This window comes from Tamandua tetradactyla, chromosome 2 (assembly GCF_023851605.1).
Source record: "Tamandua tetradactyla isolate mTamTet1 chromosome 2, mTamTet1.pri, whole genome shotgun sequence".
NCBI classification, from domain to species: domain Eukaryota; kingdom Metazoa; phylum Chordata; class Mammalia; order Pilosa; family Myrmecophagidae; genus Tamandua; species Tamandua tetradactyla.
Window position 1 is genome coordinate 72,731,644 of NC_135328.1, and position 26,042 is coordinate 72,757,685.

The 26,042-nt window shown below is 36.3% G+C and overlaps 1 protein-coding gene across 17 annotated transcripts in view; it reads left to right on the plus strand.

Annotated features, from left to right (window-relative positions):
- The window catches only part of ELAVL2 (ELAV like RNA binding protein 2), a 557,044-nt gene that overhangs the window by 59,768 nt on the left and 471,234 nt on the right, over positions 1–26,042 (plus strand). For 15 of the 17 annotated variants that reach the window (XM_077148027.1, XM_077148030.1, XM_077148029.1 and 12 more), the window contains one exon: positions 2,523–2,766. In XM_077148027.1, the coding sequence (XP_077004142.1) occupies positions 2,538–2,766 (229 nt within the window). In that variant the 5' untranslated portion in view covers positions 2,523–2,537. The remainder of the gene's footprint in view (positions 1–2,522; positions 2,767–26,042) is intronic. The other 2 variants (XM_077148021.1, XM_077148022.1) reach the window with 1 other exon arrangement.

The following is a 26,042-nucleotide window of genomic DNA, read 5'->3' on the forward strand; positions in this document are numbered from 1 at the left end:
TTTAGCATAGACTCAAAGAAACGAGTGACAAGCGTTTTTAAAAAACAAAAAAAAAAAGTTTTGGTATGGTCTGAATACTAAGTTACCATAAATCTTTACATTCTGTTTACTATGTATTTTTTTGGTTACTAAATTTTGAAGTTATTTACAATTCCTATGCTCAAAAAAAATTGTGTTGAAATTGTAAATCTGGCTGAAAATTATTTGCCCAGTAACTGTTGAAAGAGTTTGCATTCTGTGAACAGTTGTGTTGAGCCTATCAATGGAATATGCATTATTTGTAAAATATAGCACATTAGTATCATTTTATTCTGAGCAGATGGTCCTATAGCTGAGAGATGCTGTAATTTTCAGCACACACAGCCTACTGCAGCTGTTCACTTGAATGTTGGCTTAGGAGCTCATTCTTGCCACCTGAACATGGAAATAAATGTGCAATTAAGTGAGGAGTGTTTGTTGTCCTTGTTAAATCCTGCTAATTTCAGTCAATGAACACTTTATATTTTAAATACCATCCCTGTGAGGTTTACTCTGAATTTCGCATTTGGGACTCATAGATTTTATACATAACCGAACTTTTGAATAAGGATTTGTTTTTAATTGTCCCTGACCACTCCCATCTTGTAGCATATTGTTGTATAACTGCTGGGCAAAGATTAACTGCACAAGAATTTTGCTGTGAAGAGATTGATCCACAGCTAATGTCCTACAAACAGGGACAGTTAAGTTTTATTAGGAAAAGAACCTTTCTCAGTTCAAATAGATTTGTTCATTTTAATAAGATCTCTATATTGAATTATTGCAGTGTCCCTTTTCAATACAAATTCTAAGGATTTCTTTATTTTTCTTTGCCCCTGTGAAGATAGGTAGCTGGCAGCTTATAGAGTAAATATCCATTTCTTTATAAAGGATGTGAATTCATGGAGGGGTTACAGATTGTTTGATATTTCACAGGTATTCTGGATTTTGTTTCTTTCTTTCTTTTTTTTTAATTACAACAGCACTGTTTCTTGACCAATCTGACCAGTTTCAATCTGTCCTACACTGCCTTCTTTTATAAATATCTCTTGGCAGATATTTCTTCCTAAATACTTATCCACTGAAGTGCCTGCTTATTTTTCTTAGGCAATATGCTTTTTTAAAAGTTTTTTCTCTTTCCTTGTAACCCTCTTTCCCTCTACTTTACTTTTTTTCTTTGCCTTTTGTATATTAAAGTTTCCCTAAAAGTAGCATCCTGTCCAGTCAGAATGATCAGTTTTGAGCACTTCTTTGTGGAAATGAAAAATGTATTGAATGAAATATGAAGGGTAATCCTTTCAGTGATACTTTGATTTTTGGATTCCCCCCAAATCTTGGCAGGCCAAAGTAGATAGTTATTTGAAGATACTTTTGGAAAAATTGGGGCTGTGGTTTGTGATTCTTTTGCTGAAAGAATATGATTGTTTTTAAGGAAATGAGAGGCAAAATTGCTTAAGTGATTTTTAGAGTAGCCTGAATAGTTTGAGGCCCTTTTCCTCAACTCTGCTGTTTATCTGGTATTTAGAGTTTATGGATACCTTATTGCTTGCATTTTCAACAGGCTTATTTGCTCAAATGTGAAAATTCCTTGGGCTGGTCTGTTTGCAAAAGTTGATATGTTTACATTGTTGTTTTGGTGGACTAGTTTTTATTTTTCTTAAAATCAGAGTCAAGGGAAAATACCATGTTGAATTGTTTGGGAATTTTATTTGATACTGTAGGCCAGTTGCCAACTGACCAGGAGAGAATTGTTGGTGATCTTTAGCTGCCGAGGTTGACCAGAATGGCCTATTAGATTCTACAAGAGAGACAAAGTATTCATAGTGACATCCCCAAGTTATCCTATAAATCCGTTTACTCCCTAACATAAATCATCTGAGATTTTTCTTATTTCTTAACAACAATAGAGGTTTAAGATATTGTCAATCAAAAAAGTTTTCAATATGTAACCAAAACAGTACATGTTGACAAATTTATGTTTTTTAAAACACGTACGCTAGCACCTTGATTTTAAGTTCATCGATCGATGTCAGTTTAAGGGAATTGAACATCTTAGGCTAAGTGAAAAATCTCTTCAATTTAGGTAGATCATTTTTTGGTTTGTTTTTGGTAGCATGTTAAGCACTTCTGTTTATACTTTGATTTTTAGGCAGGGCTCAACTCAGTGCCCTTTGTCTTACTAAATTTCCTCAAGTCTGTGGACACTGCAGGTGAGTAAGGGGATGTAAATAGACTCAGAATGTGATTCTAGACAGTATTTAATTTCAGATTTAAATTATATGTAGGTGCATGTATGGAATATGTATGTGAAAGTATAACTGTAATCTTAAATTGAATAATACGAAGTTAAAATTAGCATATGTGTTGCACTTTTTGTTGAAGTTTTTTTGGGTAATTTCAGGAGAACAACTTGTATTTAGTGACAAGTGTTTAGATTCTTGGATGGAATCTTCAATAGGTTGTGAAATATGAATTCTGACATTTCTTATTTTCTCTGTTTTTAGCAGGTAATTGCTGCCATGGAAACACAACTGTCTAATGGGCCAACTTGCAATAACACAGCCAATGGTCCCACCACCATTAACAACAACTGCTCATCACCAGTTGACTCTGGGAATACAGAGGACAGCAAGACCAACTTAATAGTCAATTACCTTCCTCAGAACATGACACAGGAGGAACTCAAGAGTCTTTTTGGGAGTATTGGTGAGATAGAATCCTGTAAGCTTGTAAGAGACAAAATAACAGGTATGTCATTTTAGATAGATTACTCACATTTAAAGGGATGCGTTTCGAGGTGTGCAGAAATGATGTTGGCTACTTGTAAATCATTCGGTACTGCCATTTTACTCATCTGGATTTTCTTTCTGTTACTGACTACATCAGTAGTACATAGTTTTAAGAGGGATTTGTTTTCTGTTTAAAGCATAAAATATTTTTAAGCTGTATGTGCTTTAACTGGACCTTTGGATCCCGTGAGCTGGACAATGAAAGCTTTGAACGATGCTTCGAAAGGGTTTGTGTGTCTGGGGAGGGAAATATCATGTTAACCTTTATTTTTTTAGTTTGCTGAGCTTAAATGATCTAGCATTGTGACAATAAGAAACATGGAGAATATTGTGTTTGGGAGAGGAAAGAATTCTCTTAATGTCCTTTCCCTTAAGTTTGTTTAGTCCTTTTGCTTATGGTGTATACAACAAAGTAAATGGTACTATTCATATTGTCAATATATAAAAATTTAGACTGATGTAATTGGGGTGTAAGAAGAAGTTATGATCTGTTTTTTAACAGGGAAAAGGCAAGGTGGTGTATGAGTGCCCCCTTTTATCACAAGGATGAAAATGAAAGGCTTGGATGATTTGGTCTTAAATATAATATATTTTGAAGATTAGGTAGTTCAAAATCTTAGTGATTTGAAGGTTTGTCTAATTTTTAGAATAAGCCAAAAAATAATAAAGGGACATTTTCTTGGGATAGAATAGTTAATGCTTCCTGCAGTTGTTGTTTACAAACATTAAAAATTTATGAAGTATAGACAGATTCCTTAGCTTTTTCATGTTATTGTTCAATTTGAATGATGGTATATATGAAATTGCTTTACATGGCTTCTAACCAAAAATATAAAACTAAATATTTGAAATGATATAAAGGATATACCTAAACGTAGTGTGAAGAAAGGAGCTGGAAGTCTTGACTCCTAATTAGTGATGTGTCTTTGGACAATTCACCTCTTGGCTTCAGTTTTCCATTGATTAAATGAGGTAGAGGGCTGGGGAGGGGAAGTTTACATTGGGTAATTTCTAAGTTCAATTTTCACTTTTTTCTGTAGTAGTACCTATTTCCTTCAGCTGTTTCTTTATCAAGACAGCAGGGCTTATTCTCGTCCTGTTTGTTGAGAAAGTTTTTAGAGAGGTAGCACTTAGTCTTGGGCTCAGAATAGTATTTCCTTTAGCTATAGACTGAGGATCATAGAACACAGCATATGAAATTTTTTGTATATGCAATATATATACATATATTTATATATTTGAATAAAGTAAAAACTGATTGTCTTTAATCCAAACTGATTAATAATTATTATGGTTTAGTTATAATACTTAGATGTTCATCATGATTTCATCAGGAAGGTTTGTCTTTGCTTTTATTCTTGAACATTGATAATCAAATGGAAGAAATTTTTCAGGAAGGTTTGTCTTTGCTTTTATTCTTGAACATTGATAATCAAATGGAAGAAATTTTTCAATTTATTTTCCAAATGAGTGTGAGCAGCATATGTGACATTTATGAAGAGACAGAGTTTTTAAAAAGTTGGAAAAGATAGAAAACAGAGGCTTGTCTCATGTGTGTCTGTGTCTAAATATTGAATTTTACCTTTTTTCTTTAAAGCAAAGTAGAATCCTTTATATGTGAATTTTGCCAGTTCTTTGGCATAAAAAGACTTATGTCATAAGTGGTGTGAAGGCCATGACAATAAATGATATGATTTATGATTTGGTTACTTAGTAGCTGTTCCTCCCATTTTAAAAGGAAGATGCTTGAACAGGGCATAAAAGTCACATTTTAAATATTGGAATAGATGATAATGTTAAACAAGTCGTATATCCTTTTTAAGCTATAGCCATAGGAAATATCTCACAGTCTTCAGCTCTCCTCTTTCATCAGTTTTGTATTATCTTATCTGTTGTAAAACTTCTGCCAGAGTTATATGGCAGTACTAGATAAATTTAAGTTTTATGTCTTCACCCATTATTCCTCCTTAGCGTTTTGTGTGGTGAACAATATAATAGAAACATACATAATACGTGGGTGATCTGAAATACACAGTTCCTGAAAAACTGAGTTAATATTTATTGTCATTTTTTTCAGTGGAGGAGGATAACGAAGGTTTCTGCCATAGTAAAATTTTTGTTTAAAACCTCTGGTGAGCTAGAGGATTGCCCAAGAGATTTCACAGTGTGTTGAAAGATGTTCTATATATAAGCTTCATCCCATGAGATAACCATATATATTCCTCAAATAAGTGTTCCATTGACACACAAATTTGAGAAATGCCGCACTTCGTAGTTCCCTATTTAAGATCCACACTGCAAATCCATCACTATATTGAAAACTATGAAAAATCATGCAGTAAAGTAAACCTGTTTGACTTAGTGTTTCCCATAGTTTCCCCTGTGATCAGAGAAACAATTTTGGACAGTGTCATACTGGCACTAGGTTTCTATTACACGTAAGACCTTTTGCCGTTATTTATTAATTGATCATCAGACAAATTAATCTGAATTTCTTCCTTAACCTGTTCACATCAATTAAATATGAACATTTTTCATAAAATGAACACACATGATAAAGACGGGTATATTAAAATGTTGAGTAGGCAAATCCGAATATGAAGTACCTCTACTTCTAGTGACCCTGTTTTCGTTTGGCCCATTGACATCTTATTCTTGGGATGGTTAAAACAGTTGTCATCAAGATCTGACTTATTTAGCGTCAAACATAAATTATCTCAGAAATTTATTTTATTCTGAGTTTCTTGGTAAATATTTTTATTGAAGAGAAATTGACTAGTAAATGATATATCTAAAACTAGATTCTGAATGTAAGCAGTTTGCAAAGTGAGCCTATCTTCCTGAGAAGTTACTAATAAATATCTCTAGAAAAATTTTGAAAGAATCTGTAGGGGGGTTGAGACTCTGTCCTTGTGGTGTTTAGCCTTAGTGTCTGGTGCAGTTTCTCAGTACACACTGTAGGGACAGGCCAGTATTCCTTAGTCTTTCTCTAATCATCCATCTTATACCTCCTGAGGAATGATTGGCCAGCTCTTTGTATTCTGATTTTGTTGTAGCTTGGGGAGCATTAATTGTCTCTCTTATAAGAAGACTCGGGTCACCTTAGTGAAAGGAGATTTGAAATTCCCCCTTTGACTTTGTTTGAATATTTCCTTACTTAAATAGTGTTGTTAAGAAACACTATTTCAGGTACAAAAATAGCTAGTTAGGGAAGTGTGTCAGTCTTTCCTAAGTCCTCAAAGTGAAAATATAATTTTTAGACTATGTTGTTATTAGTAAATTAATGTCATGGTTTTGATAGTATGAGCATTAGGGGCATTCAATAAGAAATGTCTTCTGTACCAAATATAATACTCTTCTCTCTAGCCTAAATTCTATTTATGCTTTCTTTGGACTGGTGCCCAGCTTTATTTTTCATCCTGTTTCCTATCTATAGGCATTCATCATGAGAAGCTTCTGCTGCTTGTACAGCTTAGCTGACATTGGTCTATCCCTTTTATTTCTTAAATATACTTCAGAGTCCTTGACACCTGCTGATGCTGCATTCTAGAGGAATGAAATGGATTTCTTGATGCAAAGAATGAATATTAGAGTGTTAGAGCCAATAAAGCACTAGAGATGACCTTAGCCAATCTATTTCACAGATGATGAGTGGCCCAGATTTGTGAAATGGCTTGTTCAGGCCCACATAGCACAGTGTGGTAGAGCCAGGACCAGGATTCTGGTTTTCTCATTCTTCCCCAGGAAGTTCCTCTTTGACTTTTGTGGGAGGTACAAGTTTACTTTTCAGAAAATTAACTACTGGCCCAATTAACAAATTCCTAGTGATATGTACAACTTTAACAGCATCATGGAGGAACATCCTCTGGTTGGGATTGGAAAATTATGGAGTCAGGGATCTGAGGGATACATAAAATGAACAAGAAACCCATCCTTATGTAAAAACTTTTAAACATATAGTTATAAATTCAGATATTCTAATCCATGGGTTCCAAATCTCACCAGACATTGCCTGAGGGAGCTTTTAAAAAAACAGTTTCCGTAGACCTTGGTAAGCTAGTGTCAAAAAGCTGCCAGGTGATTTTGATGCCCAAGTAGATTTGGGATTACTGAAGTGTCCTTCAAAGTATGGTAGAAGACCTGCATTAGAATAGCTTACCATGATCGCTAAAAATGCAGTTCTTGGGCTTGGCCCAGACTTAATCAGAATCTCTGAGGTGGAACCCAGGAAAATTCCATTCACCTTCAAGTTAATCACGTTTTTTCTTGAACATTTGCAGGGAGATAGAACTCTGGGTTTCCAGATTTATCTCAGCTCTGGTTGGGGGCAGGAGGCTGTTATGTTTACAATTCCTAATTCCATGGTAAATGTCCATGTGAAAGGTGCTGACACCTCCCCAGCATTGGTCTCTGATAGTCAATTCCTGGGATATAGGACCGGAGAGGTTGCAGACTTGACTGTGCCTTTACTGATTGCCCAACCTGTCCCTGAAAGTTTGTTTTAGTGTGTGTGTACATATAACTAGTTTTCCGAACTCTGGGATAGTTTGTTTTGCCAATGCTAATTTTCCTTTCTTCTAAAAGAAGGGCTAGAGAATTAAGGTTAGTTGAATGAAGGACTCTATTGTCCATTTTATCTTAATGTGATGCTTCACTTCCAGTTCAAAAATTGTTAGAGGTAGGTCCTGTGCTGACCCCATCAACTGCCTTCTAGAAACTTTCAGACAAAAGAACAACAAAAGAAAAAGCAAAGCACACAAGCAAGTAGGAACTCAGGGGGACTCAAGGAGACGTTATAGGTGTTCATTATCCTTATCCCCTCCCGCTCCTTAGGTCAGGTAAGGGTTCTTAGCTAGGTTTTACTTTGTTGTTTCTGAAGAACTCTGAAGCCAGTTTTGATCCTAGTTTATTCTATCGGGATAACATGGCTTTCAAACTTTATTTTAGTGATGTGGGATTCCCCCCTTTTAAACAAATACAGGATAACATGGCTTTCAAACTTTATTTTAATGACGTAGGATTCCCCTCTTGAAACAAATACAATCTTACTTAGCTCCTCAAATTAAAGCATATATATGGTATTTTAGTAGTCTAATGGATGCCAGCAAGTTTGATAGCAGTCAATCACAGTGAAAAAATCTGTGTGGAGGAACATTGATTTGAAAATGTGGTTATGTCAGTTACAATCTTAAGGTCAGTCTCTCAGGCTGAACACAGTATAAGAGATCAAGAGTTCTGATTTTTGTGTACTAGTTGTACACATAGGGTGGTTGTGTGTGTGTGTGTGTGGTTTATTAGTTTAATAAGCACCTCACTTTGCAGGCTCAGGGTACTGTTTAATTTGATAGATGCCAGAAAAGCTGAGTATATTCCCAGGTCTGTATGAAAGTGTACCCGCAGCTGGGTAAATGTGTTTGGTCCCTGGTGTGTGAGCTGCTGAGTACAATGTATTTGAAGATGGCTATTTTACTAATTTGTATAAAATAAAATGTGTTTCAAATTTTCTTTGCAACTTTCTTTGCATCTTTATCAATGTATTTTTAACATAATTTTTTCCATTGTTCTTTTGCCTTTTCTAAAGGTCATGGCTAATCAAAATTTGATAGGTTTGTAGAAAGTCCTCTGGGAAAGACTTTAAAATTTATTCTTCTATAGCCATTTGAACTTTGAACATGGGTATTTCTATAAAATGATCTTCAAATTGTTGATTAGCTTAGATGAGGGCTTTCAGGATGATGAAATTCTGCATTTCTAAAATTTAAGACATCAGACAGTTGTTTTCCATGAAATAAGTTAACTCTCAATTAGTATACTTAATAAAAAAGCTTATCCTTTAGTATCCTGTGGTACTGAAATATTTAAAGCCTGGTCGTTGGTAAAAGATAATATCTGTATGATATAGAAAAGCTTGAACCAGAATCATTACTAATTAATTTGGAGATCATCTGGATTTTTGTTTCTCTTATTTCCTGAGGTTGATATTTGCGTTACTTTGTATTTTTTTCATTTAAAAAAGAATGTAGAAAAGCACAGGCTATTCTTAGGAGCCATTTATACTGTTTTCAGCAGTTTTGTCAGAATATTTAGTGAAGAAATAAGGTTGAGCTTACTGGGAAAATGAGGTTTCGAAGTTCTGATTCTGTACGTTCTTGGTCCTAATTGTTATTGGAGCTTCTAGTTTTGACCATATTCGTCTTTGCCAGTAGGTCAGGAGCGTAGTCCTTAGTGCCGGTGGCTTCATTCCTTTGTTAGTTTGATAGAGATTCTTTAGGAGTGTAAACACAAACTTAGTCAGCGTATTTAAATTCATAGAAAATAAATTATAATTGAACTTTCCTATAAGGATTCTTCCTTTTATGATTTAGCAAGGTATGAATGGATATGTGTTATTTGCTATTTCAGACCTTTTGAAATATTTACATTGTTTTTTTTATAGCCCTTGTTTACTTTTGAATCAGGAGACTCGTAGTTTAGAGTAGAAATTATTCTGAATTTATGATTTTGTGTCTGTCAAAATAATGATGGAAAAATGAGAAAGAAGATTGTAAATTAAATGGGGAGAAGATGAAGAACAGTTGCAATCTGATACAGAATTTATTGCTTTTTCCTTTTGTAATCTATAAAATGTTTAAAATCCTGTTTCTTCTTGTAACAGTTTGAAGAAGTTATGTGCCCTCAGAAAAGTCGTGTTTTGATCCTGCTCCTGTCTTGTGCAGACAGCTGTTTCTTTTAATCCTGATTCAGTACTGTAGGTTGGGAAATTTTTATTAGATTATCTCCAGGGAGATGTGACACACCCAATTGTGGGTGTGAACTTTTGATTCGATGAAGATATCGCTCTACCAATTCCAGGTAGGTCTTGATTAGTTTACTGAAATCCTTTAAAAGAGGAAACATTTTAGAGAGAGGCAGAAACAACAGAGCCGACAGAAAATTCAGAGCAGAGCTGACAGATGCGGACACTTGGAGAACAGAGACCCAGAGATGTTTAGAGATGCTTGGAGCCCAGCAGACATTGCCATGAGATGTAAGCAAGCCAGAACCTGGAGACAACCAAGGGAAGTCAAGAGATGAAAGCCATCCCAGGAGAAGTCAAGTGAGGAACCTCCACAGTAATAGAAGCTGAAAGCAACAGAGCACGGGAGCAAGGGACCAGCAGATGCCAGCTACATGCATTCATAGCTGACAGAGGTGTTCTTGACCCATTGATGTTCCTTGAATTAAAGTATCTTGCCTGGATGCCTTAGTTTGGACATTTTTATAGGCTCAGAACTGTAAACATATAACTTATTAAATCCTCCTTTTTGAAAGCCATTCCATTTCTGGTATGTTGCATTCTCACAGTATAAAACTAACACATTCCCCATATATGAAATTGACTAATTTTCCCCCTTTATTTCATGTTGTACACACAAAATCAACCTGTTTGTCTTCCAGTCGTTTTTATTCCCTTTTAGATACTTGCACTACCTTTTTCTTTTTCTGTAAAATATACATTGTGTTCTAAATCCTGAATAGAGCAGAACTTTTTTTTTTTGCCTTATTAGAACATTTTAAATATTTCTTGAACAGAATAGTTGATCTAGAAGCTGTGCCTCCAAATTCGCCAACTTCTTTTGCGCTTTCTCTAAGTTAATTAACTTTCAGCTGAATGCACTGCTGCTAGTGAATTTTGAGAGCTGTGGAAACCCTGAGAGCTTGCCTTTCCAACTCAAAAGGTCAACTTTAACAAATATTTTCTGGCATTTTACTTGTGAGTGTCATTTGGTTTGTCAGGCCTCTAACTGGTTTAATTAGCATGTTTTACTTCTTAGTGTGTTTTTTTTTTGCTTTTGCTCTTTAAAATTTTGGAATGCCAATATTTTGACACCATTGATGTCCCATGTTGGTAACAGAGTTTGTAACCAAATTTTTTTTTTTTTTTTGAGGGACTTTAAGCCATTAAGCTGCATCCACAGCTTTCCCATTTATTATGAAGAAGCTGAACCTTGGAATCTTGTTAAAGCTATCTTTGTGTGACCTAACTACTTAGTAATTACGTATGCCATTACATCATTTTTAGCTAATTGACAGGTGATCTTTTTAAGTCTTATGCTTTTGATATATTTTCTAAAGTAGAAGAGCCTCAATCAGTACTTCATGCTTCTTTCAAGAAAAAAAATGTGAGATGGCAGCATTGTATTTAAGCTGTGTTTGTAAGTGTTCCTTTCATGTCTTTTCACATGAAATGGATGTGAATGCAGTGGAATGTGAATAAGTGGTAATAGGATTTACCAAGCCCCTATCTATACTAGGGTTGTTTATTTGCTTAGCTTCCCTTTAACATGGAAACAAAATGCTCTCTTCTTCTTCCTCCCTTGCTATGGAGGTGGCCTAATGAGTACCAGCTTTAGATGATTTAACCTCAAAAGAACACGTGGGACTTTTGTTCAAATTCGAACCTAGCCATTTACTTGTATTGTTGTTTTATATGAGCTGTTTGGCTCTGAACTTCAGTTTCTTCCAAAAAGTGAATCGCTCTCTCTTTGTTCTGTCCCCTTTATAGCAGTTAGTATTCATTAAGTTGCATTTTTTAATTTTGTTTTGCTAAATGGATTTTTGGAAACATCCTCAAATTCTTACAGTTTCATGATATGGGAAGAATGCATAAGTAAGAATGTTCCTTTCTTCGTGATTTGACCAACATAATTAGTTTTCTAGGGGTCAACAAAGTGAGAATAGGAAGTATAGGGTAGGACTTTGGAGCACAGAAAGATGATTAATGATACTGTTGGAGCTTCTGTCAACTAAGAACACTGGAGTGTGGTGTTACTGCTGTATGTGGTATTATGTGAATGTTATTCAGAATGAATTAGTTTGACTTAAAATATGAAGGTACTCTCAGCTAAGTTTCCCCTGTGGACAGTTCCTGGCCTGGAAGGTTAGCAAGTTGTTAAATTGAGCCATGAGGAATTGGCTAGATAAAAACAAACTGTGGCTTGTTTTCAGTTTTATTGACATCACTTCCTTAAAATTAATAATCCCTTTAATATAAGTTGCAGGTACTATTACTAAACAATCTGATTTCATGAAAAGAGATTTTCAAGTAGAGAAATAAAGAAACCCGTGTGAGTGAATATTAAGAAGTCCAGTACTCCTGCAGTATTAGTAAATCAGAGAACTTAAACAATTGTTATCCCTTTGTTTTCTTTTCTGTTGAAATATTCATTGAAAAACATTCAAAGCTTGCCTCATTCAGTCACCACAGACTTTACAGACTTCAATTTGTATAAGTAGGGGGGAGCAATTTCCATGAGGGTATGGTTAACTTAGCAGATGCAATTTTAACATCTTGTTTTCCTTTTTTTGTTAAATCCGTAGGCATATTGTGAACTATAGTTTATTTTTAGCTCTTAATGAGTTCTTTTCTCATCATTGTACTTTTTGTTGGAACTCTGTTTTCTACATAATGCTCTGATTTTTTTGAAGGGGAAGTTTGTATTTGGCTCATAAGTCCTGATTATCCCCCGAACCCCAATGAAATTGTCAGTGCTTAGTCTGGGGTGTTGGAACCTGATTATTTTCTTGCGGAGTGAACTCATTGACCATGCCTTTGGCTCTTAAAACCTGTTTAACCTTTTGGCTTTATTAGAAAAGTCAGATTTTCTTTTAGAAATAAGATTTAGTGGAGGCATTATTGCATGTAGACAGAGAAACCAGAATCATTTCATTGTTTTCAGTGTCACTGGAGCCTGATGGAACAGCTTTATTTTCTCATAATCTGAGTCTTAAGGAATCACTAGTGATTAGCACTGGGGCCTTCAAGATTGTCTTCTGAATCCTTCTTCCTGATCCTGCTGTTATTATTATTATTTTTTTTGGTGGGGGGTGGTTAAATGGTCAAACTGGGTTCCCTGCATGGCAGGTGAGTGATCATTCTACCACTGAACCGCACGTGCACCCTGCTGCTAGTCTCTGAGAGTCTTTTCTTACCACTAAAATTAATTGTAGTTGGCTTTTAATTCACTTTAAAATGTATCAAAATAGGCCGGTTTTGATGTGTCAAATCAATTGACATCTCTTCATGTATAAAATAGAGGAGCTCTGATAGATGATTTCTGATGTTTTATCTAGCTCTAACATTTCATGGGTTTTTTCTTTTGTGAACCTAAGTGCTAAATTAACTCTTCTAAAGCATTATTTCAAGTAATTTTGCCAGGTATGGTGCTGATAACATACTACCTTCTCAATCGAATAACTTGGGATCTAATATCTTAAACCTTAACACATTAAACCAGGTTTGTTTTTTAAGACCCTTGAGCTTTTTGTATTTCTGGGCCTTTATTTCAAAAATAAATCCCTTCATTTGTGTGACAGTTGGATTGAAATCCAGAATCGACAGCACTGATTTGCTATTGAGTTTTATGTCAGTGATTTTCTTTGTGTGAATGCTCAAAGTCAGGAGACTTCGCAAAAAGCCATGATAATTATCAATGGATTATATCCCCCAATTCTAAACTCTAGAACATTCAAAACCAGACTTGACATGCTATGTAAAAACAGAATATGGAATCTTCTGGGCTAAAAAAATTATTTGTTTTTTTAATTCTCTAAGTGTTTATGGAAAACTTAACACATTTGGACATAGCTGTCGGTGTAAGTAAGGTGTCTGATATTCTTTTCTGTCTTCTAGAGCTGGACAACAGACTTTCAAAGGTTTTTTTCTCTCTTGGTTGAGGAGTAAGAACAACCTCTGTTTGGTCGTGTACAGCTCTTGGGTAATTATGGGGAGAAGATAGGAGACACCAAAGGAGGAGTGAGGCTCTGTTACTTTCCAGTCCAGCCCATTTCCAGGTTATAATGAAAGCAGATCTCATATCAAATTGTGCCACATAGACAGATAGTGATTAAACCTTGATTATCAAACAGGCCCAAAGAGATTGATCCAACTCCTCTGTGAGCTTGATGAAGTCCCAACTCGCTCTGCCTTTTCTTAGGTGCTTCAAACATATCTTATATGAAATAATTACTGGAGGCCCACAACATCCAAGAGGCAGGATTCTGTGCTCTCTGGCACCATGCAAAAGTAAATCCTTCTAAACAACGGCTGGAATGTATGCTCATTTAATGTCTAGGTTTTCTAACCACAAGGCTATAGGTTATAAGCCACCTTGTATTCCTGTGTCCTGTTTATACAGGGCAGAGAGTGTTTCTAAACTAATTTAGTCTTCTGCATATCTTGAATATGTTTAATTTTGCTAGTGAGATCCCATTTCTACTACTCAGTACACTAATTAATAAAGAACTAGTTTAAAGAATAAAAGCTCATTTAGATACTCATTATGCTAATCAGCAAAGAGTTGGTTATTGATTTAGAGATGGATAGTAGACAGGATTGTAACAGTCACTTTTAGAGTCTGACCCATATATTATACTAGATAAGTACTCCTGGCCTGTGTATTCATGATGCAAGCAGGCCTTATTTTATTGTGCTTTTCAGATATTGCATTTTTTTGTTTTTTTTACATATTGAAGGTTTGTGGCAACCCTGCATCAAGGAAGTCTTTCGGCATCATTTTTCCAATAGCATGTGTTCACTTTGTGTTTCTGTGCCACATTTTGGTAATTCTTGCAGTATTTCAAACTTTTTCAATATTACTGTATTTGTTAGGGTGATTGATACTCATTGGTCACAGTGATCAAAACTATTGTAATTGTTCTGGGGCACCACGAACCACAGCCGTATAAGACAGGAGACTTTATTCCGTAAATGTGTGTGTTCTGGCTGCTCCACCGAGTGTGTTTCTGTCTGTCTCCCTCTCCTCAGACCTCCCTATTCCCTAAGAGACAACAATATTGAAATTAGGCCAGTTAACCTTACAGTGGCCTCTAAATGTTCAAGTGAAAGGAAAAGTCACAGATCTCTCACTTTAATTCAAAAGTTATTAGTGATTAAGCTTGAGGAAGGCATTTGAAAACCAAGATATGCTGAAAGCTAGGCCTCTTGTTCTAATCAGCCAAGTTGTGGATGCAAAGGAAAAATTCTTGAAGAAAGTTAAAAGTGCTACTCCAGTGGACATGAATGATAAAGTGAGCTAGCTTTATAGCTGATACAGAGAAAGTTTTAGCAGTCTGGATAGATGGTCCAACCAGCCACAACATTCCTTTAAGCCAAAGCCTAACTGAGAGCAAGGCCCTAACTCTTTTCAGTTCTCTGAAGACTGAGATAAGTGGGTAGCTACAGAAGAAATGCTTGAAGCCAGAGAGGTTGGTTCATAAGGATTAAGGAAGGAAGCGCTCCATAATATCAGAGTGCAAGGTGAAGCAGCAAGTGCTGATGTAGAAGCTGCAACAGGTTATCCAGAAGATCTGCTGAGATAATTGATGAAGGTGGCCACACTAAACAACAGGTTTTCAGTGTAGATGAAATAGCCTTATGTTGAAGGAAGATTGCATCTAGTACTTTCAAAGCTAGAGAAAGCTAGAGAGAAATCAGTGCCTGGTTTCAAAGTTTTGAAGGATGGTGTGCCAATTTGAAAATATTATGTACCCCCAAAAAGCCATGTTTTAATCTTGCTCCTATCTTGTGGGGGCAGCCATTTCTTTTAATCCTGATCAATGCTGTAGGTTAGAAACTTTTTATTAGATTTTCTCCAGGGAGATGTGACACACCCAGTTGTGTGTGTGACCTTTGATTAGATGGAGTATGACTCCACCCATTCTAAGTAGGTCTTGATTAGTTTACTGGAATCCTTTTAAAAGAAGAAACATTTTGGAGAGTGAGAAGTGACAGAAACTTCAGGGTAGAGCTGACACAGATGCAGACACATGGAGAACAGAGATACTGATGCTTGGAGATTCTTGTTGCTCAGTAAATGCCGCCTTGTGATGTTAAGCAACCCAGAACCTGGAGAGAGTCAAGGGAAGTCAAGAAGTGAAAGTCAGACCCGGAGAAGCAAAGTGAGGAACCTCCACAGGAACAGAAGCTGAAAACAGCAGAGCTCAAGAACAAGGGGCCTGCCGATGCCAGCCACATGCCTTCCTAGCTGTCCGAGATGTTCCTGACGCATCACCCTTCCTTGAATTAATGTATCTTTCCCTGGAAGGCTTCCAAACTAACACAGAAAGGCTGACTCTTCTAGGAGGCTAATGTAGCTGGTGACTTTTTAAGTCAAAGGCAGTACTCATTTACCATTCTGAAAAATCCTAGGGCCCTTAAAAATTATGCTAGATTGAATCTGCTTGTGCTCTCTAAATAGACAACAAAGACTGGATGACAGCATATCTGTTTACAGCATGGTTTCTTAAATATTTTAAGCCCGCTGTTGAGACCTACTCAGGGGAAAATAATCTTTTCAAAATATTCCTGCTCATTGACAGCATACCTGGTCACCCAAGATCTCTGATGGACATGTATTATGAGATTAATGCTGTTCTCATGCCTGCTAACACAACATCTGTTGTGCAACCCATGGATCTAGAAGTCATTTCATCTTGCAAGTCTTATTATTTAAGAAATACATTTTATAAAGCTATAGCTGCCATAGATAGTGATTTTTCTGATGTATTAGGGCAAAGTCAACTAGAAACCTTTTGGAAAGGTTTCACCGTTCTTGATGTCTTTAATGAAGAACATTTGTGATCCATGGAAGGAGGCTAAAATATTAACTTTATCAGGAGTGTGAAAGAAGTTAATTCCAACCCTAACAGATGCCTTTGAGGAATTCAGTCCTTCAGTGGAGGAAGTAACTGCAGTTGTAGTGGAAATATCAAGAGAACTAGAATTATAGGTGAAGATGTGACTGAATTGCTGCACTCTTATGATACAATTGGAACAATGAATGAGGAGTTGCTTCTTGTAGATGAGATAGTAGTTTTCAGAGATAGAATCTCTTCCTGGTGATGATGTGAACATTGTTGAAATGATAACAAAACATTTAGAAAATTACATAAACTTATTTGATAAAGCAGCAACAGGATTTGAGAGAATTGATTCCAGTTTTGAAAGAAGTTCTATTATGGGTAAAATGCCATCAAAGAGCATTGCGTGCTACAGAGAATAATTTCTTGAAAGGCAGAGTTAACTGATGTGGCAAACTTCATTGTTATTTTATTTGAAGAGATTGCCACAGCCATCCCACCCTTCAACAGCCATCACCCTGATCAGCAGCAGCCAGTCGGCACTGAGGCAAGACCCTCTACCAGCAAAAAGATTATGACTTGCTGAAGACTCAGATGATGGTTAGCATTTTTTTTTTAAGCAATATGGTATTTTTAAATGAAAGGTCCTTTTTAATACATAATGCTATTGAACACTAAATAGAATACAGCTTAATGTAAACATAACTTTTATATGTACTAGGAAACCAAAAAAAAAATCATGATTTGCTTTATTTCTGTGGTCTGGAACTGAACCGTAATATCTCAGAGGTATGTCATGTATTAGATTACCATCCCTAGAAATAAAGCTCAAATTATATCACATACCAAAGTGTTTCAAAAGTAAATTATGCTGATTGATTGAGGTGATGTTAGGTTTCTTTCTGGGGGTCTAGAGTCTGCATTTTATTTCTCTTCATGTCTGCATGGCTTTAGGAACCATCTCCTTCCCCTGAAATAAATAGCTTCTTTGTCTTCAAACTTAGTTGTAGCCTTGTCACCCACCCCTGTCTGTTGTGTGTGCGTGTGTGTGTGTGTTTCTGCTACCTTCTCAGTTGAGGTACTCACCTATTTGTCTCTGTGAGTGTAATCTCAGTCTCAGTTATAAGTATTAGATCTTTTAGAGACCTAGAGAAGTGGGCTTGTCTGAGGTCACACAAGTCTAGTCTTGGCACACAATACCCTAACTCATTCTTTTCTCCACTGTACTTGGTGTTTTGATAAGGCCAGGAGGAAAGATGTTATCTCTCTCTTGTATGTGGTTGGGATAATTTTATTTTTCTTATCTAGAAGTGTATGTTTTGAGAGTTTTATAAACTATTCCCTTATAGAGAAATGGAAATCTTTCAGTCCTTGGTATTCAGGTGCCCTCTATTTATGAAAAAATAATACTGCCCTAATCACGTCCATGTTTACAAAGAGACTGATTTCCACCTCACTTTCTTGCTCAGAGAACTCAAGGATCAGTTACTGGTGTAGAGATTTGCTCATCTTGGGTTAAATTTTTGTTATTTATTACAGATGTAAAGAATAGTTTTGCTGCCTGTCTGCAGGTCTAGAATCTTGCTCTAGAACTGTAAATATTGGATCTAATATGATTTCAGTAAATTTCCTTGGTAGGCAAAAGAACACCATTTTGCCTGAAAAGTGCCATGTGCTATTCATTCATGTAGAAATAGAGGTCCCATACCTCTTTTCCCGTTTCTCCTCAGAAGTATCCCAAACTGTAGTAACCCCTCTACCTATTCCATTCCCGCCCCAGCACACACACACAAGCCTGGAGGATGTAGACAGAGCTTGAATTTTCTTTGAAGTCTCAAGTTTTATCTTAAATTTTTATAGATTTTGCCTCCAGCTTTATTTATATTAGTATATTCCTTTGACCACTGCTTAGTGCTATCTGAATCCCAGTTTGAAAGGCAGAACCTTTAAAGTTCAGCACTGATGTTCACCAATGAATGTTGCAAATAACCCAGGCTGCTTGTTTAGGGGCCTTGAGATAATAGTTGTTACTTGCAATATTATGACCTCTAGGAGCAATATGTAGCTCAATGCTTTAAAGTTTTTAGCACTATAAGTGGACATACTTTTAAAGCTGTCTTAAATGTAACCACACTTTTGACATATAGTTTAGTCCTTGCTGTGCCAAGTATTGTTGGGGTAAATGGAAAATAAAGTAGGTGTGACCTCTGACTTCATATAAATTAATAGGCAGAGAGGGGAGACATGTTATTCAATAATGTACTCATTCATCGACTATTTGAGTACCTATTATGTGCCAAGCATTGTCTGAGGTACTTTAGTGGATATGTCAGTAAACAAAACAGATGAAAATGACTAATATCCCTGGCTTTATGGAGATCATGTTCTAAAATTTGATTCCTAACTGCTAATTGCCATGATGGAAAGCAAAGACTTCTGAGTATGTAGTCTGGGAGTTACCTCAGTTGTTTTACTTACTACCTTGGTTGTAGCACTATCTAGGACTTCTTTTAAAATAGCTCTTTAAAACTACAGATTGAATCATCTGGACAGTGAGGATGGAGGCATATAGGTGTTGGCAGTGGATGCCAGTAGACACTGTCTCTTGGCCCCACTTTGCTCAAGTCTTTAAGCAAGGTGGGCCACCAATCCTCAGACATGATGCTGTGGGTGAGGGGGACTGGTCTAGGCTCAGTGATGGATCTGGCTTGGTGGTCGAGAAGGCCACTTCAGCTTAAAGATGAGGTAACAGGCATAGGATGATACTGCCTTGCCATCACACTGAACATTTTCATAAAGATTAAAGAATTAATATGGATATTTGGAAGACTTAAATTTGTGCAGTGTTTCATTAGATTGCTGATTACATGGCAGGGACTCCATCTTACCCCTTTTGCAGGTGTTTTATTCTTTTAGAAGTTGCCTCTCTATTCTCTGTCAGCTTCCAATTTTTTGGCAGGCCACGGTGGATTCAGAAAAGAGAGCAGTTTTGTTTCTGAAAAGTCTTTTCCTTCATACCTTCCTACCTCCTCTTCTTCCAGAGAGGTAAAGCGTACAGGGTATGAACATCTGTGTGGGTTCCTGGGTCACAGAGAATAATATCCCGATATTTCCTTTTGTTTACTTTACTTTAACCTTTTCTCCACTGAAAGCCTGGTGGGTGGAAGTCTTGGTACCTGCCCATTCTTCAATGGAGGTAGGCAAAGAAGTCAAAGTAGAAATTCTCCTCTATAGTTTTAGCTTTTTTCTTCCCCTCCCCTAACACACCTTTTACTCTACTCCACCCCCACAAAAAGTGAGAAAAAACAGGCCACCTGAAACCAGCCACCAGACAAAAACCATACTGCTTGCACAGCCATTCTTTTTTTTAGACAACAGAAACAGTTATTGCAGTCAAAGAAACCTTAAGTATCCTTCTCAGGTAACTTTGGGGGACTATTGCTGATATTGTTGAATTTAGAGTGAGGTGGTTTGTGGCCCATTTCTGCCTATATGTTATTTCAGACTTGAGAAAATCTGTGTTACTGAGTAGAGCAGTCATCCTTTAAAAATTTTAGGTCTCCTCTCTTGGCCTCCTTCCTTTTCTGTTGGCATCAGCCAAATGCCCGCTGGCTACAGAAACACCATTCCACACTTTGTGACTATTTTCAAACGTTGACTGCTGACAGCTGAAGAGGGATTCCATGTGTTGGGGCTTAGAGAGTGGAAAACTTCTTCCAGGTTGTGGGAGGTGCCATTTAAAATAGTGAAAAAAATAAATTAAAAAAAAAGATAATATTCCTCACAGTTATTTCAAACTTCATGTCGACTTTTCTTCTCCCTACTGCCTTCTTTGTACCTATATTTGTTTTGCACTTCTAGAAGCCTCTTACTGAAATAAGGAAAGTCTTTTATCACTAAAGCTGTATGAGTTTGCCTGGTAAGTAGTGAATGCTTTTCAGATGAAATGAGTTATTTGGCAGCTTTTGTCTAAGAATTTTGCGTGTGTTGGAGAATGACAGCCAATGTTCGGGGTCTGATACCACGTTGTTGATTAGCTGTTGAAGAGAGCACAGATCATGGAATAACTCGGAAAACGTACTTCTTGTGGCTGCCCCTCATTGTTAGAGTGAGGTAAATAGAGATGGATGAAATGGGTTATACTCCACCATTATATGTTCTGAAAAGAATTTTCAGAACTGATGACTTTGTTTTGTGTTTGAGCTAAGATATAGAAGCAGTTCTTCATGTATGCAGGGATGATCTGGCCCACTAATGAAGTGTTAATTGTTCCATCTGATGGTTAGTCTTTGATGCATTCCTTTACTTTGAACAGAAATGGGAGAGATTTTTTTTTTTTTTTTAATATGGAGAGATTTGTCAAGGACTTCCCTGGATCCCAGAGAAGATTGTTTGCTCCTTCATTCTATTTTATTAAAACCATTCCATATTTGGAAATTATCTTTCCTGGTATATACCTCGTAGGGTAATTCCAGAAGCCATGGTACCAGGTCCTTCCTGTCTCTACTTTAGTATGGTCATATGGCCAGTATGGAACAAGTAAATTTAATTAGAAATTTCTCCCAGGACCAAGGCTCTTAAGGATGACTAGATGGAGTTGGTGATATCACCTGGTCTTTACTGCTCTGCAGTGGTAGTTGTATGTCCTTTTTAGTTCCTCAGGTTTACTTCCCAGTTCTTATTGTTTCTGTAAATCTTGTATGCCTCTTCTAGTAACTTCTCTTCTGCTTGCTAGCTAGAGTTGATTTGTTTTACTTATAACTGATCCCTAGCAAAACCATTTTTGTGTAATCTGCATTTCTTTCTCTTAACGTCAGAGTTTACTTTTCAACATGCCCGAAGATAAGCTTACTAATTTTTCATTGTCCTCACTTTGACCTAGAAGAGAGTAGCTTTTGTAATTGCTTAGAAGTCCCTGTTTTTGAACTTGCCGTTTTTGGGGCACAGGGCTGCAAAAGAATTGCAAATTCCAGGAATCGTCTTCTGGATACCTTTGAAAGTCAGCACTGGAGTTGCCAATATCTTATTTCAGACCAGAGAGTTTTCCATTTGGAAATGATGAAGTCCTTTTCTGGTGAAGGCCATGAGCTGTTTCCAGTTAGTCAATCCAGATGTCAGTCAGAGTATCATTCTTACCTGAACTTTGAGTCCTTTAAATTAGCTTGTTTGCTCAGCTGGATTCCCTGAATCATCTATGGTGTGGAAGAAATTAAGCTACAACTTGGGGTCTTCACATATATCACTGTTTAATATGGACAAAGGGTGTTGTGATTTTTTTAAAAAACAGCTTTTACCTTTATTGCTGAAGTCTGAGGGCCATTTAAGGACTGTCCTTCACTTCTAATATAATAATTACCTGTTTTGTAAAGTACTCTCCATTGCCAGTAGCCCTCCAAGGTTGGCATCCTGACCTGTTTTCCTGAGGCCTGAAAGGTCACAGTTTGTTTTCTCCTTTGAACCTAGTACATTTGTCAGAGCTGTAATGGATGGTGGCCTTCCGATCTTCTGTTCTTTGCTTACTTCCTCTGAGACTTTTAGCTTTGGAAAAAATCAAAGCTGTAGGTAAATGAGAGTACCTTTTTTTCTGAGATGTTCTGTAAGTGCGTGTATTTTATAAATAGTCACTTGTCTGTATCTTGCAAATAGTTGACTTGTATTTGCTTTCCATTGCCAGTTATACAAAAGTAGAAGTAGGTATAAAGATATGGTTGATATTCTCTACCAAGTTATCTCTTGCAACTTTTCCCCCATTTGATTTTTTCCTGTTACCATGTTCCTCCTTGAGTATAATCTAGAACAACCTGAAGAACAACTGAGATGACAGTTGCATTGGCATTCTCTGTGATCACGTTGCAGTTCTTTCTGGGTGTTTCAGTTCTAGCTTTTAATCATCAGGGGTCAGTAATACTTGCTAACTCCCATTCCTTATAGCAGCAAATGAGTCATATACCTTGTGGAAAGACAGACTTGCCCAATGTTATGGTTGAATTGTGTCCCGCAAAATGACTTGTTCAAGTCCTGACTCCGTCTTGTAAACCCTTTTGAAAATAGGGTTTTTGAAGATGTTTAGTTAAAACAAGGTAAAATGGGATTAAGGTGGGCCCTTAATCCAGTATGGCTGATGTCCTCATAAGAAGATGAAATCTGGGACACAGGAGAAACCATGGTACAGCCGAAGCAGAGTGAGGCCCAAGCACTGCTGGCCACCCACCAGAAATCAAGAGAAAGGCCTGGAGCAGATTCTTCTCTATAGACCTCAGAGGGAGCTTGGCTCTGCCCACACCCTCGTTTCAGAGTTCTGGCCTCCAGAACTGTGAGACAATAACTTTCTGTTATTTTTAGCCATTTAGTTTGTGGTATCTTGTTCCAGCAGCACTAGCACGTTGAGACACCTGGGAACAATCTTCATTTATTCCTTCTGCCTATTTAGTCATCCTTTAATTAAAATCCTTTGTTGTCCCAGCCATGTGGAGGATGTGTGTATGCTTAAAGGCATTGAATTTCCATGTCCTGTAGAATCAGTGGTATACATCATCAGTATCTGCTTTTTTGGACAGTCTTTGGTACTCTGAGTAAAGTCTAGTTTTATTTAAAGTATGTTTATCCCTAATAAGCCACTGATGCAGAAAAATGGCTATAATTGTTTCTTTTTTTTAATGAGTCAGTTTTATGTTTTTACCTTGTAATGTGTTAGGATATTTGTGTAAGCTTAAAAGATTACAATGGGATATCTGTTCATGTAACTTTAAGTAAAAACACCACTGGGGGCAGGAAGCAGGGGGTGACCTGGCCAGGATATCACCAGGTTTTAGAAGGTGATAAAGAAAATCTTTGTATAATACCCTAATTAGGCTTTAAGTTCTTCCTTTAGAACATAAAATTCCTTTGGGAATTGTAGAAAAAATCTAACCTAGCTCTTAGTCACTTGATTTGTTTTTTTCCCTAGAAATTTCACTTTACCTTTTTATGCTAGAGGAAAAATGACTGAAAGAATGCAAATGAAAGAACAAGTTAGCTTTGTAGGAAATAATGGAATCAGAGGTTTTGGGGTGGCAATCAAGATTGGCAATTGATATGTCTTAATGTAAGACTTAAAATTTGACTAGGAACAACAATTTTTTTTAAACACTTTTTTTTTTGGCTTTCTTAATTGTAAAATACATATATGCAAAGCAAAGAAGGAAAAAAGCAGTAGTTTTCAAAGCACTCTTCAGCAAGTAGTTACAGGACTGATCCCAGAGTTTGTCATGGGCTCCCATACCATCCTCTCAGATTTTTCATTGTAGCTGCTCCGGAATATAGGAGGCTAGAAGGAGTAAATATTTTAACATCACAATTGACTTTTTTCTTTTTCTTTTTTTTTTTTTTATGAAAAATACCATATATACAAAAAGCAATAAATTTCAGAGCATAGCACAATACCTAGTTGTAGAACAGATTTCAGAGTTTGTTATGGGTTACAATTCCACAATTTTAGATTTTTACTTCTAGCTTCTCTAAGATACTGGAGACTAAAAGAAATATCAGTTTAATGATTCAGCAATCATATTCATTTGTTAAACCCTACCTTCTCTGTATAATTCCACCATCACCTTTGATCTTTGTATCCCACTCTTTAGGGGTGTTTGGGCTCTGACCATTCTAACTTTTTCATGTTGGAAGAGTCTGTCAATAATACGGGGTAGGGAGATGGAATTTGCTGATGTAGGAGCAACCATTTTAATAAAATTTGATGACTAAGATAGTTGTAATAGTGACTAATCCTAAGGTTTTTGTTTCTGGATAGTCAACAGATTTTGAGAATTGCAAAGAGAAGAAATTCTGGGTTTATTTCAATGTTGTAAGAGTAGAAGAAGTAGAATTAAGAATTGCCAAGTAGAATGGTTAATTAAAGTATAGAATAATTACTCGAAGCTTTTAAATATATATTTAATGTAATCTTTCATACCCTGGAGGCTTAAGAAAAACCATTTGTCCCTCTCCTTTGTTTCACCAAGAATGGTATTTAGAGGTGATTAATCTTTATTTGAATCTTAATTAACCTCAGAGGTATCCAGGAAGCTTTTACACATATACCCATCACGACTGTAGGTATAAGATGTATCTTTTTAAGCATAGTATAAATTTGTCCTTTAGTCTGTTTAGCATTGGATGCAGTTTTTTGGGGGAGAGGGAGAGCAGAATCAAGGATCCAAACATAGCATAGTAGGCTTTTGTGTTTATGAAGATGTGGTTCAGTGTATATATCTATTTTCTTGGAAGGAAATATTCGCGAAGAAATCAAGTTTAATACTTTAGGTGTAAATGTTCTTTAGGGGAACTAGAATAGGCACTAAGTGTCTTAGGTTGTATTATATTTGGGAATAGGGCTTGACTAGTGAGCGATCTGGTAGCAAACATAAGATTTTTCAAGTTTTTCCCCAAGTAAAGGAGATTAGTTTATATATGTAACTATTTAGTCCCCTGCTCTTTTATAAATAGAAAGGAAGAAATTGTTAGCAACAAAATAGGAAAACTTTTGACACCAAGAGCTAATGAATATTGGAATAAGATTAATGTTTAGTAGAAATCTTCATTTCTTTGAGTGGTGTACTTAACAGTTGAATACCTAACATTTTATTTAACATTCTACAGGGTATGGAGCTCTTTAAACGTGACTGATTTTCTAATTCACAGGTCTGAAATCATTTTTGATACCTACTCAACAGAGCTAAATACAGTAGAGCCACAGGGGTAACTATTAGAATGTACATTTAGCCCAGATTTTTTTCACCCGTAAGATACCATTTAAACAAATCTGGTTTCAGACTCTTGGGTAGTTAGCCGAAGGCTTTAAATTTCTGACTGTCCTTCTCTTCAGGGAACCTCTTATTGTAAAAAGATGGATCATTTTGGATGAGATATCTGTTTGCCACCTGTCTTTGTCCTAATCTCAGAATGTGTTTGCAGAGTTGCTGTGTGAAATGAATGGTCCAAATAGGTGAGAGGCTCTGGTACAGTAAATTACATTTCACATGATCCTTGATATTGTTTCATCTGTTGCAGTAAAAACTGTGCCCTCTTCAAGAGTGAGCCTCAGATATGTGAGTAAATAAAGTAACTTCAGTAACAGCAAATGAAAGAAAGCATCATATTAAAGATTTTTAAGATGAGTTAAAATTGCGGGATTCTTCTTGAATAAGTCTTTTATTTTTATTTTTTTTACTCTTACAATGCTACAGGTTCTTGGGTATTTGAGACAATATACTAAGCTTAAAAACTTTTTTGTGTGTGTTTAGGTTTTTTTCTGTTTTGTGGGGAAAACATATCCAGGGTTAGCATCAGTGGTCAGATGTACTATATCGTTGAGTCTGTAGTTTAAATATTTTATTCTTAATATGTTTTTAAATCAGTGGTAAAAGACAAGCCTCTGTTTCTCTGGTTTAATGCAGTGGTGCGTTTACTATGACACTGATGCGGACAGTGCCAAATTGCTTTTGTGTCCTAATGAGTCATTGTCCAGGAAAATCTTTTAAGCATTTGCTTCTTCATCAAAGTGTCTGTGAATTTTAAATTTGGAGGATTACAATAGTTTATCCTTTCAACTTTTCAAGTAAGTGATTTTGGAATAATGTT